Raw genomic sequence first — 19,065 nt, 5'->3', positions numbered from 1 at the left:
CAAAGACAACAGCTCTTTCAAAGCACAGAATGATTGCAATATACTCTTCCTTATAATCTATCAATTGCTGGCATTTGAAAATATTAATCCTACTTCATTACTTCAATACTTTAGACCGCCATCATGCGTTTCTCAGCCCTAGCCCTCCTTCCATTCTTAGCCACGGCTGTCATTGCCCAACAAAAGGGTGATAAGGGTACGTTCATAATCCATTATCTTTCAACATCAGTGGCCCGACAAAGGCCAGGAAATCTGTACTGACCCAGAGTTGTCTAGGCGAATGTCGGAATGACGCCGACTGTATCCGATGTGTAAATGGCGTCACACCACTCATCTGTAAAAGTAGGCAAAACTGCCCCCAACCCAGCAGTCTGACCAGCTGGTCTTGAGTTACTGATTCTCGAATGATCTTGCTAATGTTTTATCAATCTAGCTGATGCCACCTCAACGACTGGAAAGCGGTGCGGTGTGACGGGCGGGCCTTGTCGTCCTCTCAACAAGAGGAGGTGGCAGGAGCGTATGATTTGAAAAGGACTGATTTACGGCACCCAGAGGCGTTGTTGTTTGTATCCATCCATAGAAAGGCGGAGCCAGTATGCCGCTTGTATATCTTGCCTTCTTCTTCAACAGGACTGAGCAACACTTGTTTAGTTAGCCTAATGGCGTGGTGGGAGGCAACTATCGTTGCGAATGAGTTTTGCGACCACAATAGGTTCAAGGCTGAAGTCCACCTCCTCGGGTCGCTCCTCGGGTTGTCTGATGACCTTTCATCATCTCGTTCTTCCCGCGCAGACGTATAGTTTCCCCAGGGTATGCCTAGAAGTTGTAGAGGTTTCGTCTATGCCTAATGAGGAATTCTTCCAAGTCTCTCTCCCTATCGCGGTTCATCTGTTTCCGACGCAAGTGTCTTGAGAAGCTCAACGTGACAAGGAATCAACCCTTTTGTTAGGCCATATATGTCCCGGACGGTTGGGGCCACCTCGGACGGTGTGGAAGCGCATCATGCAATGGTCCTTGCGCAGGAGGTACAGCTTCTGGTACTCCCGGTGTTGAGTCTAGGGAGAAGATAATAGCGCCTAACAGTACTCGAAGGACATCCTCGTCCATCTTCTCAAATGTAGGCATGGTTTTGGCAGAGCGGGCCCGTTCTCATTCTGTTCCACTCAATGCCAGCATTGAAAGCTGAGCTCACGGTCAACCTTGTCATGATTAACAGGGCGTATGCATTAGAAGTCGGATATATTATGCTTCTCCTTGTATTCCTCGAGGTCATTAATAGTGTATCCACTCTATGACCTCGCCTCGAAGAGCCTCAAGCTCGTTGAGGTCATTGGTGATATAGCCGAATAGGAGCACCTGGTTGATGATACTGTCAACCAAACTTACGCGAAGATCTCACCATGAGATAGAAGTGAGAGGTGTCTGTATTTGGCGGCGCCTTGCTGCTATACTCTTCGGGCATCTCGGTGTCGATTACGGTATTAATTATAGCGCTAATCATTGTATCGATGATGGTAGCGTCTTCAGCGGTGGCTGCAACGTCGACAGTTTTGGCCTTCAGCTGCTGACTCTGCTGGTCCTGGGGATACTCTTCCTCCAGATGGTGAAGTTGGGCGTTGTTATGTTGACAGGTCTGGGGTCCTTGTCGATACTCTTCATCGTCGGGGCTTGAAGGGTACCCTGAACAATTTTCGAGATGTCTCAGGAATGTCATTCATATATGGCTGCTGCGACGGCTTCACAAGTTCTACTTGAGATAAACGTTAGATTAGTGCGTGTTACAGTTGTGTATTTTCATTACTTACAGATTGGCCTGTAAAGAGGCGTTTGTCCAGGTAGTGCTGGCTGAGGAGGTCCTTCAGCGTTTCCAGAGTAACAAAAATGGAGGCCCGTCAATATCATAGAAGGATTTCGGGTCTGCTTGCTCAATTAGTCACTTGTTGACCACGTTCCAGATCTGTATATCAATTTACTTAGTCGGCATGCTCCGGAAGTCGACTGGGGTCGCGCTCGATTGAACGTGCTGCAGTACCGTGAATCGCAGGGCCCGGGTATATCTAGCGCTAACGGCACGCCTTCTTCGAAGTCCTACAAGGGCTGCTTGTGAGTAGTACTTATTATTAAAGTAAAAAAACCTGGCAATCATTCGACATCACTGTCTCCAGCAATTCCAGGATTATGAAGGAAAAGAACAAGAAAAGTTCATTACCATGTCTCCAACGTTGAGGATTGGAGTAAGGTAGGATGAAAGGAAGGGACTGGCCTCCGACCCTTCATACTGATCGACCATTATGCTCCTGGCTTTGAGCTGAGGAGTACTCGGCTGGAAGTCCGTAATGTCGTCAACATATTCAATTCGGACTTGGGCCACAATAGTAAGGCGACGGAGCTCTTTCTCAGGTCTTAGATGCCGAAAACGCTGACCTTCTTCCTGAGAACAGGCCCCGTGGTGTAACAAGTTTTTCACAAGCTGAGAAGCTTGAGCACGGCAAAACTATACTGGAAGAGTCAGGAGTTGATCTTCGTTCTTCGAGGAAAGAACATTAGATTCCCAGGTTCTCTTCCATGTTCTCTTCCATGTTCTCTTTCTTGACCGCTTCCTTGGTTCGCCTGAAGCAGGGACGTAAACCGACGAGTGAGGCATGCTTCTCGTCATTGAGTTCATTGGCTTTTTGGTCGCTCCCAAAGTCTCCTTGCCTTGCTCCGAATTTTTGGAGATGGACTGGAGACAGTGTAACAACAGCTAAAGATAGACTCGAAGATCCTCGTTTTGTGAGAGGGTAAAGATGTTACCTCACGACGAAAGAATCGGTCTGATGAGGAAGAAAGAGACGCCCGTGCTAAAACACAGACTCGGGAGGCCACGCAGTGGGTATTTCCCGGGTTGTAGACGGACACAATACCAGATTGATCCACAGCTCTCGAGCGTCATCTAATAACGGAACAATGGAAGGCTTGAAGTGATCGTCAAGATATTGGGGGAACACCGCATTACGTGGTGAATAGTATCTTCTTGAGGGCCCGGGAAACAATATGGGTGATGCCGGTGAAATGTTCTGCAGATATGGTAACATCGAGATCTCACCGTCGTAACATGGGGATCCAGCACAGTGCGTTCTGCTAGATTGGGGGCCCAGGGGTGTACAGAGGGCCGAGAGCGCGATTTACTCGAGACATTGGCATTGCTGTCTCAACTAACGGTCGCAGGCACGTAGACGGTGCCTTTCCCTACAGAATGTCAGGATGGCCATAATGTGGAGGTGTTTGTATACTTACTTGGCCGTTCTGTTGGTTAATTCATAGTAAGGTCGACCCCTACAATATCTTGAGTGGGCACTTGGAATAAGTAAAGATATACTCCTTCGGAATACTTAACAGCTTTTACACGTCCAGATATATGTAGCGCGTGTAAGTTTCTATGGCGTATTGCTGAATGACAGATGCATGCCGTAGGTGCTCAGGTACCACAGAGCGGCCGTACTCTAGCCCGGGGACCCGTGAAAAAGACCGCGGACTTTGCGGGGGCCGACCTCGAAGTAACACTCCTAAAAAGGGTCGTAGTCGGGCAAGTAGAGGAGGAGCGTTTCCCCCAAATCCTAGCAGCTAGGCATTATGCAGACGCGCTCATTTTCAGGCCAAGCCTTCTAAACAATATAGTAGAACAGTCTCAGATAGGCGGCTCAGTCGCAGATATGGTTAACCATCGGCCTTGTAATGACCAGGGTCAAGTAATCGTTACGCTGCTCCAAGAGGAACACAAACATCGCCGAGAGTTCGTTCTTGACACAGTGAGCCTCGTCGACGATGATGCGATGCCCAAAGGGAACTTTAGTCAGGTGCGAGGGAAATGTACATTGAAGGTCAGAATGATGTACAGAAGACCCAGACACTGAATAGGAGCTGGATCAGTTATGGATGGCATTCGGCCCCGGGGACATGGTTTATGTATGAATGGAGCAGTTTTGCGGAAATGAGAGAGATGTTGTATGTGTAAGGAAGGGAAAGAAGCTCCAAGGCCAAGGCTGGGGATGTAATTGGACTGAGGCCCACCACCGCGCTCAGCTATTGTAGAAGGGGGTATCACCATGAACAAATCCTCAGGACCACCAGGCGCTTGGGATCCATGATATTAGTGAACATTAGCCTGGGGCTTTTCCTTGACCGAACATAAACAAAAGCTGTTGGTCTATAACAAGGGGATATAAATACTTGACGAAGTTTATCAATTGCTGCTTCATGTCTCTTTATGACTCTAATCTATCTATGGTTTGTCCCGAATCGTTCTTGTTCTTTGTCGATATCGGCTTGTGTGCTCTTGTGATTGCCAGATTGTCCGCAATGCACCTCTACCCAGCAAAGCCAGCAAAACCAAGCCCCAACTGATACCACCCAAACACCGAATAACAAAGACTAAACCGAATGAACATGAAAGCACTCCTCCGCACCATTCCTATGATTGATTGACCAGCAGCCATCCCTTGTTAGCCGCCAGTTCACATGCGACGCAGCTCCGTCATGAGCTCCGCTCCACGAGAGGTAGCCTTGATGAGATCCCATTGCAGAGCCACCTTCTCGTCCTGAGATCTAGCAAGTAGAGTGTGAAGAGCCTCGTTCTCAGCGCGCAGCTTGTTGACCTCATGGCGCATCTTCTCCATGGCAGCGCTCTGGTCGTTCTTCTTGGGAGTTGCACCAGAAGCAACGGGGCTTTGCGGAGTTCCGCCGACCAGAACACCATCCCATCGAACTCTAAGAACCGGGTTCTTGGCGATCGGAGTCTTCTGGACAACAGTGGCGGAGGGACCCTTGTAGGGGATGGTTGGGTTCTGCTTGTACGCGCGGGCAAACTCGGTCTCTCGAACGAAGTCGGTCAATCTGTCGAGGCTGCGAAGAAAGCGCTTGAGCTCTGGGACGGTAGTCGGCTTGCAAGAGTAAGGCTTTTCCTGATGGACCCAACGTGCGTTCAGAATGGTGCTCATGACATTACCAATCTCCTTGCCGCAGAAAGGGACGCAGCGGAATGTACCCAGGCGGATGAGCTTCTCCATAGCGAGATCCCAGGCAGATTCACTCACACTGCCAAACATGGACTCCGGGTTCTTGGCAACCCACAGGGCTAGAGTGATGAGGTCATGGCCACGATTGGCAATGACGATCTTGCGATCAATGTCGCCTTGCACCGCCTCGTTTTGCTTCTCATAGCGGTCGCAGACAATATTGATGAATTCCGTTTCGGTCTTAGTCGGCGTGCCAGTATCACCAAAACTCTCCTTGAATCTTAGGCCCGGCAAGGTCTTGAGCGATTCGTACCATTGGGGCTTGGTTTGAGACTGAGAGGTCTTGGGGGTGGAGGATTTGGTGGCCATCTTGGGTGTTGATTCTTTCAAGGGCAAGTTAGTCCTGGGAATTCACCGAACCTCGAAGCATCTCGAGTAGTTGTTACCTTGATATTAACCAACGCTGCTGGAGGAGAAGCAAAGCGTGAGGTGGCGCGCTCTCTCTCTGATCCGAGGTGTGCTCAGATATCGGAATGCGAAAGGAAGAGGAAAGCAGGGCACGACGGAGGTGTCAGAGATGGATAGCTTGCAAAGCAAAGTACAGTAAAGATGTGCAAGGCGAAGTGATGAGTTGACGCGATTTTCCCTGGTCCGGATTGCGGAATTGGAATGGGGAAAGAAGAGAAAGGATTGAGATGGAGGGCGAAGAGGAAAGTATAGCGCAAGAAAGGCGGCAGAGATGGAGGATGTGCAATGTAAACAAAAGAGGGGGGGTGGGGGAGGGTAGTAGAGGGTGAGTGTTGGTGAATGTGGCTCGACGCGACGCGACGGTGAATGTGAATCTACGTGGCGGGGGATATGATTCATTAGGAAGGAGCCATACGGCCACCTGGTATGGTCTATAAGTCAGAAGATTGCTGAAATGTTTACCCATCGGATGAGAAGATGCCTTTGGCGTAATAGTTGGGACTGATGCCACTCCTGACCTCAGCGCTAGGTAATTGACCCCGGTGGCTTTCTATTTTTTGGAGGTCATGAGTTCAATTCATGGATAGTGACTCCTTTTTCTATTCTCGCCCTTTGTTTGTCCCACCTACTCATCGAGCTGTAACATTGTGAGCCTCGACGTAGACCCAGAGATACATACCCTCAAGGTAGGGTAGCTGGCTCAGGTGCTTCAGTAAACAGATGAACAAGTATTCTTCCTACACTCCACGCGGCTATTATGGAAACAGACACACACTCGCTAGGTGGATTCATCCTCGTTACTATAGACGAGGTAGAAGGGATGGGCTGGTACTTTTGAACAGCAGACGGCGATGGCCTCGGGTAAGTGTCATTGTTACTAGATCTAGAATGCTTACTAAGGCTCTTTTTTCCAGAGAATCTTCCATCCAGAGTACTAATCACAAGTTATTGAAACATCATCAGGTGCAGAAGGATAATCTCATTTGACGGATCGATTTACTAAAAGCATGGGACTGCCTCTAAATTCAACCGTCCTGTCTCTCACTCTTCACCCACTCAATCCTCTGCGCTGATATTGGCTTGCTGTAGCCTCCATTCACCAAATCCGGCGGCGGGCCTTCTTGGCCTCGTCGAGCTCAGTGCGCAGAGCTTCGTTGACGGTCTCGAGAGTCTCCTGCTCCTCAAGTCGGGCAATATTGGCGTTTCGAAGGGCAACCAGCTCCTCGGATCTCGCCTGAGCCGCCTGGAGGGCTTCATGGGACTTGGCCTGGGAAGCTCGGAGCTGAGATTCCAAGTCCCGGATTCTCTTGTTGACGTCCTCTTGATTGCCCTGCATGGCCTGCTCCTGCTTCTCTATTAAACGTCAGTGAAGTGCCCCAGAGCTTGACTTCGATCCAGTTGCAACAGGTAACTCACCTGACTCATTCTTGGGATGAGGACGGTACGGCAGACTCATCTTGTTGCCGGAAGGGGCGTTGTAAGACGAGGCGATGGAAGGCTTGTTAGGATGAGGGCGAAGCGGCAGGGAGAATTGGTTGTCGGCAGGCGCGTTGGGCTCGAAAGAAGTGGAAGCCCTCATCTTACGTTCGTCGAGAACAGCGATCCACTCGTCGAGGGTGGCGAGGAAAGCCTCAAGGACGGGGTTGGGCTCTTCGATGCTGCTATTGTTGGCTCTGAGGTGCTGGGTGCGGGCGCGAATGATCCGATCGACGACGAAAATCACCGAATCGATTCCAAGCGCATCGGAATCGGGCCACTCGTGGGAAGGGCCAGAGTCTCCAGCGAGACCGTTGAGAGCAGCGCCATACAGAGTACTGAAGTTGGCGTGTTTGCCCGAGATGTGGACATTGATGATCGCGCGGAAGAGAACATTGCCGCGGTTGGCAATGTAGTGCTGGCGAAGAGCAATGTGGTCCCTTCCATGGACAGAATCGTTGTGGCCGAACAGCTTTAGGTAGGCTGCATTGACTCTGCGGTTGAACAGAGGAGCATCGCCTTCAATGTAGAAGTCGAGGCCTGGAAATTCCAGGATCGCCTTTACCCAAGGGCGATTATTGGGAGGCATTCTGCTGCTTTGCGGTGATAGCTGACGATGTTGTTCTTGTTGCTACCAACTGTCTTGAATGGGAGTGAGAAGAAGAAGAAGAAGAAGAAAAGAAAAAGGAAAAAGGCAAAAGCGGAAGAGTGGAAGTCTTCGATGCTAGGTGGAAGTCGGTTGCTTCCTTCCCAGTTTATGACAGTCAGGATTGTTATGAAAATTTCTGTCGTGTGGGCAGCTGGAGGTTCACGTTGTTCTCTGGTGAGAAGCCTTAGACCAAAGTCAAGTGGGCCGCAAGAATACGACGATAATACCACAGATGAAGGAATACACATATCATTGCCTGATAGATGTCGCGAGGCAAAAGTCACCAAAAGTATAATCTACAAGGGGATTCGAACTCACGACCTTCAAAAATAGAAAGCCACCGAGGTCAATTACCTAGCGCTGAGGTCGGGAGAGGGCATCAGTCCCAGCTATTACGCCAAAGGCATCTCCACATCCGATGGGTGACAGATGAGAAGAATAGTTGACACATATAGGCTCGAAGTCTGGTGAGATTCCTGAGGCTTCATCCGCAGCCCACAAATCTACTCGCGTCATCAAAACTGGCAGGTACTACCCGACTTTTCTTCAGTAGTCGGAAAAACAATTTTACTCCCAATCTTCACTTCCTGAACATCCCGATACCTCCATACTCGTGCCCATGCCTCTATCTGACCTTGGTGGAAAAGATCCACCGTCAACCTGATACGATGCCTCACAAAGCTGGGGTCTCCAGCATATATGCAGTCTAGACCTACGAGACCAGGTGGTGAACCAAAGGGGAAGAAGGAAGGTTCATGATGTTGCCAAATATGCTCTGGTCATACGAGAAGGAGAAGCTCATACATAGCTAAACAAAATGGAGAAGAGGCGGGTGATATTATCGAGAAATATGTGGAAGGACGAGTGACTGCGGAGGTAGAAATGGAGGCCGCCGTTGGAAGTCACCATTGGGACTTGAGAAAATACTCATGACAAAGCCGTGTTTTGCTCTATGATTGGCAGGGCTAACAGAGTAAGGCACTTTTTCAAGGGGCTGCAAACAAAAAATCCGAGCCCGAAGGAGGGATCGAACCTCGACCCCAAAAATAAAAGCCACCGGGGTCAATTACCCAGCGTTGAGGTCGGGAGTGGGCAGTCCCAACTATTGCGCCAAAGGCATCTCCGCGTCCGATGAGTGACAGATCGAGAGCAGAAGTTGTGCATATGGCCTTACGGCGTCACAGTGTCTCCACAAATACTGACAATGACGGGAGAAAAGCGGTGCTATTGGATGCTGACAGACATTCCCCAGGTAATATGTTTCTCTGATCAAAACATTTCCATGCGGGCATGTGCCTCGTGCTGCCCTCACTTGCTTAGACGTGACGACTTTGATGAGACGCCTTATTTCAAGCACCGGTACTCCACCTACCTTACCTTAGTGTGATATCCCGGCATGGTTAATTACACGCTTGGAGCACTCTCTGGAATGGATGGTGGGTCGTCTGGAGGAGAAGGTTTGCGGGCGCGATTATGTAATGACCCCTACTTCCGTAATGTTATTCCAACTACATCCCTTCGACTTGTGACATTTTCCTCACTCCCTCCTCAATAAATTATTCCTTGGGTATGTTTATCGTTTCACGACGAAATTCCGGCTTACTCATATACGCTCAATCCTACCTCTAGGACCCGCCGTTCACGATGCCGAGATGTGTCCCTGTCCCGCCAAGATGTTGCCCAGACTTCCAAGTCTCCCCTCACCACTCATATTCCATTCTGATTCTCGCACATCTCGAGACAAACGATGCGCTAAGACGCAGGATTGGGACCAAGACCACCACCATTGTCATGACGACTTCGATAAGAAGCTTGGCAGTGCGGGGACGCTGGCTTGCAACTTTTGGCCTGCGAATGAGGCACAAAATGAAAGTGAGGGAGGTTTTTTTCTACGTTCGTTTCTGCGAATCCTAGAAGGTCTATAAATTTCCCTCATTTCCCTTTGGATTACCTTGAATTCCAGCTATTTTGGAACTCAAGCTAGAGCGGACAGTCGAAGATTTGCGCTCAGCGCCTCGTGAACCTTCTCGGTTACTCCCGCCGCCATGAAACTCTCCGTTTTAAGCCGAAAGGCTGAGCCAGTTGCAAAAGATCCCACTTTTGTCCCGATTGAAGTTGAAGAGGCTCTCAAAGTTGCTCCTGAGGTTCGAGATTATGCTGGCGCGCATGCGAAGTATGACCCAGCCGAGATCGCCCTGGTGCGTCGTCTTGACTGGATGATTATGCCTATATTATGGTAAGAACACCTTCCCACCCGGATTTGAATATCTGCTTGTACTGACGGAAATTTTAGGTTCATGTACTGGCTCAATTACTTAGTGAGAATGTTCCAAATCCAAGACCTCTCAGCATACATTTCTGACCTGCGTTCAAGGACCGCAACGCCATTGCCCTAGCCAGACTGAACACCCTCGAAGAAGACCTCAGCCTCACCTCGACAGAATACCAAACATGCGTCTCGATACTCTTTGTCGGATACGTCATCGTCGGTATCCCCGCAAACATGGTCGTGACGCGCGTCCGCCCGAGCCTGTGGATGAGCTCCTGCATGGCCGTCTGGGCTATCATTAGTGCCCTTACGGCAGTCAGCCAGAATTACACGGGCTTACTGCTCACCCGGTTCTTCCTCGGCATCACTGAAGCGCCTTACTATCCGGGTGCGCTGTATGTCCTCGCTACGTTTTACACGCGTAAGGAGTTGGCGACGAGGATATCGATTCTGTATACTGGTAATATCCTAGCAACAGCCTTTGCTGGATTGATTGCGCTTGGAATCTTCCAAATGCATGGGATGGTTTGTTTTCATGTTCCCACTGCGTAGTCTGGACGCTGAATATTACTAGGCCGGTATCGCAGGTTGGAGATGGCTCTTCATCATCCAAGGCGTAGTCACCCTCATCATCGCCATAATAGCCTTCTTCATCCTCCCCGACGAACCCCTTACAACAAGATGGCTCAGCCCTGAAGAGCGGATCCTAGCAAACGAACGAATCTTGCGAGATACAGTCGGAAACACCGGCCAGACTACGACATGGTCCGGTCTCCTCGAAGCTGCCAAGGACCCCAAAGTCTGGCTTTTCACTGCGATGCAGCACTGCCACTTAGGCGCCAATGGGTTCAAGAACTTCTTCCCGACCGCGGTCGAGACGTTGGGATTCAATGAGACGATTACGTTGGTGCTTACTTGTCCTCCGTATCTGATTGCGGGAATAATATCGATTGCCTGGTCCTGGTCCTCTGGGAGATTCAATGAACGTACTTGGTCAGTTTGAGACCAGCTGTCAGATTTGAGTGACGTACATGCTGATCATGTATGAAGGCACATCACCATCGCAAAATCAATTGCAGTATTCGGCTTTATCCTCGGCTGCGCTACCCTGAACACAGGTGCTAGATACTGTAAGCGACCGTCCCTTGCAACATGTCCACAGGTTGCTAACATCTCAGTCTCAATGGTCGTCTTTTCTGTAGGGACATATGCAGTGAACTCAATCATACTGGGGTGGGTCTCGGCGACTTGCTCTCAGACGAAAGAGAAGAAGGCCTCCTCTCTCGCCATCGTCAACTGCATTGCCGTCGCATCCTTCATCTGGACACCCTACATGTGGCCCAAGTCCGACGAGCCTCGGTACGTCATGGCGATGTCTTCGAGCGCGGCGCTTAGCGTTGCGACCGCCATGGGCGCGTGGGCGATGCGGTTCTGGCTCAAGAATGAGAACAGGAAGATTCGGCAGTCCGAGAACGAAAACGTTCTGTTCTATGCGTATTAAGGGCGAGATAATGAGAGAGACACGCAGGACGCTTCGCACAAAGACATTGTTGATTATTTCCTCCACATGTCTTTCAGCCTAGACACTCAATGACATAGCAGTCCCTGAAGTACCCCTTCCCATTGTAATCCCCGAAAGCAGCCACGGGATGCCTGTTCACCAACTGCCACATCTCACAGTCCTCCTCGACTCCATCGATGGTCATCCTGATTGCCCGGCCCTTCCGTCTTTCCCTAAGCTCAAGCTCCAACGCTGACTTCAAGTAGACCCACGCAACGATGTCAGGACCAGTGAGACCCGAGGAAATCAGTCTTGGAAGCAGATAGTCGAGGACGGTGGTGATGAAGTTTGTGCCCTCGGACAAGCCTGCAGCCATCCTGAGCAGGACATCCACCCGAAGAACAGTGAACTGCTGCCGCTGTTGCATGTTCATGCCACAAACGATACCGAGAATGACTTTTGCAAGCGCATCTGTGCCCGAAGACTGCACCGATGGGTCGAATAGAGAGCGGAGGTAGCTGCACGTCATCCTACACACGAGATAAATCACGTACTCGAGAGCCTTTTTCGTATCACTGAAACGGTAGGTGACAAAAGTCTCAAACGTAGCGCCACTGATCAGATCAGAATCCGCGCCAAGATTGACGACCGGCATATCATGGGTGCAGAGCCCCTTGTGCCAGTTATCCAGCCTGTGAGAAAACACATCGCACTGCCGCAATATCGTGTCTGGGGTTAGGTTCTCCTTGTGGAAGTCCTTGAGGCGCACATTACGGCGATCAGATTCCCGGCCGAGGACGGACATAAGCCACAGTGCGACTTTCTCTGAAGCGCTATTGCCGTCTGCAGCGGTATCTTGGCTGAATGTAGCCTCCATCGCATAGCGCGCATGGAGTCCATGTAACCTAAACAGGATATCCCGAATGGCTAGTTGCGGATCAAGTAAACTCGAGACATCGTAATTGTCTACAACATTGCAGGTCGCTCGCGTCGGCAGCATCATGAAACGAACATCGTAGCGAAGCATGCGCCAGGCTTTGAAGAGGTCGGGGATAGACGACGCTGCGAAGTCGAGCTTGGATGCGATGGCGTCGAGGCCGGTCGCGTGGTTCCTGATTCCAAGGGCTGTGCCGGCTTCCAGCTCGTGGTAGGCAAGCAGCAATGCGGCGCCTGCGAGCTCCTCGCCGCGGTAGTTTTCGACGTTCTGAAGTTGGGCTTGGAGCCCCTTGACCGCTGTGTCATAGTAGATCCAAACGCTGCTATCGTCGCATACTCGACGGAGCACGAGCGGGTCGATGGGAAGAGGTTGCGTCAGCTTGATATTGCTGGCGGACAGAGCTAATACCGCTGATCGGAAACAGCTGCTCTGCCGGAAGAGATTCGGAAAGGAGAGTGCAACTGGTATCAGGGGGAGAACGTTCCTGTCGAAGTGCTGGATAAGGACCTCTTCCAGAGGTATCGATAGCTGGCAGTCTACCATCGGTTCACCTAGGGGAGATGAAGTGGACGTGGAAGACCCCGGAGACGAACCGTCGGTGACGAGGAACTCGTCCCAACCAGTCGTCAAGGCTGGGCTTGGGGCTTCCCCTGCTGGTGCCGAGGTGTTTGGTATTACTCCGCTTGCTAGCATCAGGCGGTTCGCGGAATTCTCGAGCGATGCAGGCTTTTCTATTTCGCTCGAGGTAATACTTGGCCTGACTACCTCCTGTTGTTGTTGAGGTGGACCTTGAATCGCGGAAGAAGCACCAGATGTGTCGAAAAGTGACCACGGTAAAGTAAAGGACCCAGCGAGCCAGCCCTCAGCGTTCGTCGCGTGCCATGGAGGCATAGGTGCCGGCACCGGAGCTGTCAACATATCATCTCTTGCCGGCAATTCTATGATGTTTTCCGGCGTTGATGACTCCCGAGCGGCAGGGGACAGCTCCCCGGTTGATCCAATACGGCGTCGTTTCCTTCGCTCATCTTCAAGACGCAGGGCCGCCCATCTAGCTTCCTCAAACTTCCTCGAAGACTCGGCTGCCCGAGTGGTGACGTCTCTGAAGGTCACGGGGCGCTCGTAGCCGCTGCATTTGACTCCTTTCTTCACACAAGCCAGGCATTCCGGGCGTGTCTCGTCACACTGCCTACGAGTCAGCTGAAAGGGACTTTTACAAAGTAGGGGAAGTGGCGACGTGAGACTCCACCGAGGGATGTGTGACCTTTCTTCTTTTCTTTTTGCAATTTTGACAGCCCGTTCGCTTGCGAACAATGTCAGTCTTTTTAGGGCGGGAAGAGTGGGATTCCATCGGTGGCGTCGAGCCGAGTAAGACACCGTTGAAGCCAAGCTTTCAGCGGCGGGTAGACGGGCTTGATGGCTGTTTCAAGTCGCTTAGGCGTTCATCAAAGTACAGTAGATGCACTGCTGCGTCCTTGAGTTCTGCGAAATATGCAGATATGACCAAGGGCCCGCGAGAAATGCCAAGAATATCCAGTGATGCCCGCCAGAGGGCAGTGGAAGTGAAGGTGAAGAGCAGTAATTAGCAGACGCGGGTCCAGTTCGGGCGGATAAGCGAGCGAAAGGAGCCTTCCCTATTTTGGTCGGCGGGTGCGCCGCTAAGCCTGTTATGGCTGTGCGGAACGGCGCAGCGGACGAGTCTCCACTGGTCCCGCACCGGCGTTCGGCGATAAGGTTGCCGGAAGATGGGCCGAAGGTAAGGTACCTCACCCAGTTTGAGAATAATACCTCTACGCCAGAAATCACTGATTCCAGGTCATTGGTACCTATATTGTGTCCACGTCAACTTCTTAAAGTGAACCAATGGGATGTCAGTACCTAAGGACACGTAAAGAGGAGGCACTTCTTTCACAAAGTTGATGTGCAACAAGCGTGACTCTATAAATATAAGAGTGGCATCGAAATTACGCAAACACTCACGCTCGGTCGAGTCTGGTTCTTTGAACACGAAAGAATTTAGAAAACCCCCGATTATTCTGACAAGGGCACTAAGTAAGAAGTCCTAGAGATGAAGCTTAGCCATTTTATTGCTTTGCGGTAGTGTTGTAACCCCATCTTTTAGCGGCTAACTGGAACCCGCCTCCCCCAATGCAAGTTGCTGAAACTGCCTCCAGATCGCAAAGGCATTGGCCACAACATCATCCGTCTGCGCCGAATCCGGCTTAATCTCGTCCCCGACGATACGCTCCGAGTCGGAACCAGGTGAAGGCGGCAGCTGGATCCAACCATGCTGAGCCATCACCATCGCTGCCGTCTCCCCCTTCTCATTCAACAAATTCTGAGCCGCCCCGGCCTGGATCAACGCGTCAAAAATTGCGTTCGCGTTTCGTACCCGCTTCTCTCCCTCGGCCGGAGCACTAAGTATCGAGCTGAGGAAGCCATTGATAGTTTCATGGCCAAAGAAGTTGTTGGTTCCGATAGCCCAGCCTACCGTAAATCCCTGCTCCTCGTCAACATCCCACGCCAGGAGGTCGTCCGTTTCCCCGATGGGCAAAGGGCTGGCTATCGAGAGAGTATAGGCGACGTGCAAAGGCGTCTCCCCATCGGAATTGGGGTGATTAACGGGGGCTCCGCAGCGGATGAGAAACTCAATGATCTGTCGGCTCTCTTGAAGGATTCCTGGGATCATTTTCACTCGGCCCATGGTGTCTGCGAGGAGGCTGAGTTCCTCTTCGAATGATCCAAAGACTTTGTGAAGGACTTTGAACACCTGATGGAGTTCCGACGGTCGAGAAATTTCCATGGCAGCCATGAATAACAACATGCGATCGCGGCCGCTGGGGTCTGACTCTGCTCTCTTGGCGATGAGTGCTTTCAGCTTTGCGCTCTGTAGGGACACCCTTTCGGGCTCGGTCATATTCGTGGGATACAATCTCGCTACCGAGGATGACAAGCCGAGCACGACGAGGTAGCTTTTGTCTCCTGGCCTCATATCCGACGCGTTGAATGGATCTGCTCCGGCGTCGAGGAGAAGCTGGAACATATCGGTGGATGCGTAGTAGATGAGGCTGTCCACCACCAGGTTGATTCTGGTTCCTGTTGGCTGGAGGCGCGTACCCTCAGGCGTCCACCCCGCCCACTCGATGTATTCGCGGTTGACATCGAACCCATGGTCAATTAGGAGGCGAAATATCTGCAAGCTGACCTCTAGATCCTCCGGCTTGTGCTCCAGGAGGAAGATTCGTATCACTTCGTGTAGACAAGTCACTTCGCCGTTGTCGTTGGGCGGGTACACCGTCGATGCCCCGTGTTCTAGCAAAAGCTCAACGGCATCCCGGTCCAGGTTCCATATGGCGGCCTCGAGCGGTGATTTGTGATCTAAAAAGACGTGCAACGTGTCCTCCTGTTCACACTGGCAAAAGCCGATCCGCTGTGTCGCCGGACGTGCCCCGTCCACGTGAGCGCCGGCTTTCAAAAGTCGGCGAAGGCCTCTGAGATCCGTGCCTCGTTCGACGTGCCAGAGAAGCAGCGGTTCAGTGTGCATGAATCTGTCTTTGTCGATGGGAATGTTTGGAGCAAGCTCTAAGAGTGTCTCGATCATGGCACCGCTGCTCGCCAGGTGCAAGACACTGATTTGGTGATCGACAAACACCCGTGTGCCGCGGAATGCATAGACCTGCAGCAACGGCTTTTCCAAATCTGCGCCGTACTTGTGAAGGAGTTTGACGATCTCAACCTGGTCGTCCAAGATGGCGTGGGCTAGGACGGAATAGTTTATCCAGATCTTGTGCGTATCGCACACGGGACGATACAAGCGCTCAGTCACGAGTGCAGTCTGGCCCTGCCTTCTGATGGCAACGTTTGACGGCGCTTGAAGCGTCAGGTGTTCAAGTGTGAAGTTCAAGTCGGCCGGACGGGCCATCAATGGCATCGAACAAGCAAAGTTTGCTTCGTAGCCGAGTCTCAAGAGTTCCTCGGCCCGGTCAACTTCCTTTTTGACGACGGCGCATATCATTGCGTTGTATTTATGCGATACTAAATCGCGGTGCAGCAGGAGACTCCGCTCAAATGACGTTGCGAAGCGTTTTTGAGTGAGGGTGAGTTGGAGAATATCGCGGAACGTGAGGTATTCGCATATCCCGTGCATGATGTCTTCTACTAGGGTGGATAGCGAAGCCATGGTGAAGGATTGAATGGTGAGAGCTCCTGTTTTCTTCCTCACGAAAAAAAAAAATAGTGATAGAGATTTTGGAAAGAAGTGCAGTTCTGTCGGACAGTCAGTTAATTGAGATTTTTAAAAGTATAAGGAGGATACTATCCATGACTAGGACAATTCTTTTGATCAAGACCGCCCTGGCAGGGCGGACAGCTCGGATGCCGGCATATCCAAGGAATGCAGCGAAGAGTGGCCAAGAGCCTGACAGCAAGGGAATGAAACAAAAAGAGAGTCGCCTTGGCAGCTGAAATGCAAGACGGGTAATAAGGTCAAGTCACAAGGCAGACTGGGCAGACTTGACAGCTTGGCTACTTACCCCATGGGGGCTATGTGAGCCCGGATCAGGAGATCGCAACGTCGAATCAATTCAACTCGGGGTTTGGAGGGGTTTTGGCATCGCGGAACCGCTCCGCTCCGCACTGCTCCGCGGGCTGTTTAAAGCTTCCTCCCACCGGCTGCATCCAACTCAAGAATTTGGAGCAGCGATATCAGGGGCTGTTTAGGACGATCAGGGCGATGACATCTTACTAGTCACCTTTTTCCATGTTCTCCTTTCCTTTTTATCTTTCGTCCTCACGATACGCCTTAATCGGAATGCTTTAGATCTGTGGATCCACTCTGTCCCATAACCAGGACCCAAGAGCCTTGGCCGCCGATCTTCGCTTATGATTTTCACTGATTGGTTGATATATTTCTCCGCCAAGTCAATTCCGACATCAGGCTATGACGGAAGAAGATCACCCACAGATTCCGCGAGTGGGTAACAAGAGGAAAAGCGTTGCAAGGCAGTTTCCTTCCATCGCGTCGCATCAGCTGGCCGTCGGAGTCAACTCCGACTCTCAATCAGTGTATCAAGACCAATATGCGATAAATGTCACATCGATTACACGTGCATCGGCTTTGAACTGAGAAGACTCCTCAATTACCTCGCCTCCGATTTCAGAGACTGCAGAGGTTCTTCCGCGGAAACGCTAGACCTAGATCACGTCCCATAGATTCTGAGATTGCTCTGCGGGGAGCAATTGGTACACTGCAAGAGGCTTGAACGCTCAGGTAATTGGCCAGCAAAACCATTTGAGGCCAAAATGCCTTCAGAAGCTGACGGATTTCCTCAATAATCGATCGGAAAGTCGAGAAAGTGACCGTTTACGCAGTACACATGAATGATCAAAGATGCGGTGTATCTAAAACCATGTGACTGAACGCCAATGCTCGCAAAAGCCATATCCCCCTCGGCCCCATGCCGAGGCCCACCGCCCGAACATGCCCCACTTCCCCGTTCCAGCTCGCCGGCCAAAGTGGAGTGTCACACCGGCCCTCCGATGGTAGCATCGCGAAAAAAACACGTCAGGAAAGCTAACCACGCCCGACCACAGGAAGGAGTCGAAGGAGCCCGATGGCCGGGTGCTAGTGCAAGGTACTTTCCCCCGCGTGTCCTCGATGTAACATCTCATCTACAAGCGGCTAATCCTCCTGGGTTTTAGCTTGGTTACTCGAAGAAGATTGCATCGCGAATTTAGGCAGCAGACATGTTGCTGTGCCGCAAGGCACCACGGCACAGCAAACAAATGGTCCGCCAGCAATTAAACTGGTGAAACTTGAAGGAAGGAATAAGGAAATTTCGCTTGGCATTTCCTTTGCCGCATGGTAAAAATTCGCGAACTTAAACTATTTAAATGGGTATGATGTCCCTCTTTGTCCCAAGTCTTGTGAATTTCTCAGAAGTTGAGCGTTTTCAAAAATATAGTTTACTGCCAGGGATAAGTTGTTCCAACAAACCGAGAGATCAGCATCGAAGACAAGACTAGGTTCTCTATTTGAGCTCACTCAACCATGCATCTCCTCAAACTCATCTCCCTCACAACGGCCATAGCGCCAACAGCCTTTGCCCAGCTCTGGTTCGGCACCACCCTCCCAACCTCGACCGCCGCCGACGAATACCTCTCCCAACACGTCAAGTCCGTCCCAAGCACCGTCACCGGCGCCGTAGCAACCTCTCTCGCGACGGCTCTGTACAGCGTCGACCAAAAGTACTTCAACGACAAGGAGTGGACGACGGTCTACTCCCACATGTGGTCCGCCGCCGCCAAGGCCACCGACGCGCCCGACGTCGTCGCCTCGATGGCGGTCAACGGGTATAGCCTGGACACCCAGCAGGAGGCTAAGTGGTGGAAGGATAACGTGCCGGATAAGGACGACAAGTGGGTTTCGTCGTATGTTTCGGATTGGCAGAAGGCGTGGCAGGATAATACGGCGGCGACGAAGACTTCAAAGGGCGGTGCTGCTGGTATGGCGAGGTGTACTGGGATGGCTATGGCTGGTGTGGCCGCTGGCGTGGCTGCTGGGGTTATGGTCGCGATGTAAGGTTGAGAGTGCAGTCAGTTGTCCGAGTTCTTGGCTTTGTCCTCGAGATCGCGCTGTCTGGGAAGTGTGGTCAGCGAGATGGATTCGAGAATGAATAGCGAGTCATCCTACCTTTCTTCATGTCTCTCAATGAAGCAATCAATTTCGTGTAGACTTTTCTCAATCTTTCTCATGTGGATATCCCTCTTCGTCTT

The 19,065-nt window shown here is 51.3% G+C and overlaps 7 protein-coding genes across 7 annotated transcripts; 3 read left to right on the top strand and 4 right to left on the bottom strand.

Moving 5' to 3' along the window:
- Positions 1 to 123: 123 nt before the first annotated feature.
- HER10_EVM0000423 (uncharacterized protein) lies at positions 124 to 528 on the top strand (the record flags this gene model as incomplete). Its single annotated transcript, XM_035470206.1, has 3 exons — positions 124 to 196; positions 277 to 342; positions 434 to 528. 3 exons carry the CDS (start codon positions 124 to 126, stop codon positions 526 to 528), a joined length of 234 nt encoding a protein of 77 aa, XP_035333653.1.
- Positions 529 to 4,493: 3,965 nt separating this feature from the next.
- Positions 4,494 to 5,363, bottom strand: HER10_EVM0001107 (uncharacterized protein; the record flags this gene model as incomplete). The annotated part of the gene is made up of 1 exon (XM_035470867.1): positions 4,494 to 5,363. One exon carries the CDS (start codon positions 5,361 to 5,363, stop codon positions 4,494 to 4,496), a length of 870 nt encoding a protein of 289 aa, XP_035333696.1.
- A 1,195-nt stretch (positions 5,364 to 6,558) lies between these two features.
- HER10_EVM0004481 (uncharacterized protein) lies at positions 6,559 to 7,527 on the bottom strand (the record flags this gene model as incomplete). Its single annotated transcript, XM_035474123.1, has 2 exons — positions 6,559 to 6,815; positions 6,879 to 7,527. The coding sequence occupies 2 exons, from the start codon at positions 7,525 to 7,527 to the stop codon at positions 6,559 to 6,561; spliced, it is 906 nt and encodes a 301-aa protein (XP_035333924.1).
- Positions 7,528 to 9,632: 2,105 nt separating this feature from the next.
- HER10_EVM0006989 (major facilitator superfamily transporter) lies at positions 9,633 to 11,357 on the top strand (the record flags this gene model as incomplete). Its single annotated transcript, XM_035476557.1, has 7 exons — positions 9,633 to 9,823; positions 9,881 to 9,905; positions 9,962 to 10,381; positions 10,431 to 10,849; positions 10,907 to 10,986; positions 11,035 to 11,162; positions 11,202 to 11,357. 7 exons carry the CDS (start codon positions 9,633 to 9,635, stop codon positions 11,355 to 11,357), a joined length of 1,419 nt encoding a protein of 472 aa, XP_035334089.1.
- A 73-nt stretch (positions 11,358 to 11,430) lies between these two features.
- HER10_EVM0001173 (uncharacterized protein) lies at positions 11,431 to 13,840 on the bottom strand (the record flags this gene model as incomplete). Its single annotated transcript, XM_035470929.1, has 2 exons — positions 13,556 to 13,840; positions 11,431 to 13,476 (listed from the first exon to the last, which is right to left on the bottom strand). Exons 1-2 carry the CDS (start codon positions 13,640 to 13,642, stop codon positions 11,431 to 11,433), a joined length of 2,133 nt encoding a protein of 710 aa, XP_035333702.1. The 5' UTR covers positions 13,643 to 13,840.
- Positions 13,841 to 14,416: 576 nt separating this feature from the next.
- On the bottom strand, positions 14,417 to 16,471 carry HER10_EVM0008153 (uncharacterized protein; the record flags this gene model as incomplete). Its single annotated transcript, XM_035477685.1, has 2 exons — positions 14,417 to 15,387; positions 15,409 to 16,471. 2 exons carry the CDS (start codon positions 16,469 to 16,471, stop codon positions 14,417 to 14,419), a joined length of 2,034 nt encoding a protein of 677 aa, XP_035334166.1.
- Positions 16,472 to 17,881: 1,410 nt separating this feature from the next.
- HER10_EVM0003740 (uncharacterized protein) lies at positions 17,882 to 18,871 on the top strand (the record flags this gene model as incomplete). Its single annotated transcript, XM_035473404.1, has 1 exon — positions 17,882 to 18,871. The coding sequence occupies exon 1, from the start codon at positions 18,341 to 18,343 to the stop codon at positions 18,869 to 18,871; it is 531 nt and encodes a 176-aa protein (XP_035333871.1). The 5' UTR covers positions 17,882 to 18,340.
- Between the last annotated feature and the right edge of the window lie 194 nt (positions 18,872 to 19,065).

This window comes from Colletotrichum scovillei (assembly GCF_011075155.1).
Source record: "Colletotrichum scovillei strain TJNH1 chromosome Unknown Contig00005, whole genome shotgun sequence".
In the NCBI taxonomy this organism is placed as follows: domain Eukaryota; kingdom Fungi; phylum Ascomycota; class Sordariomycetes; order Glomerellales; family Glomerellaceae; genus Colletotrichum; species Colletotrichum scovillei.
This window is presented reverse-complemented; position numbering and strand designations above follow the sequence as displayed.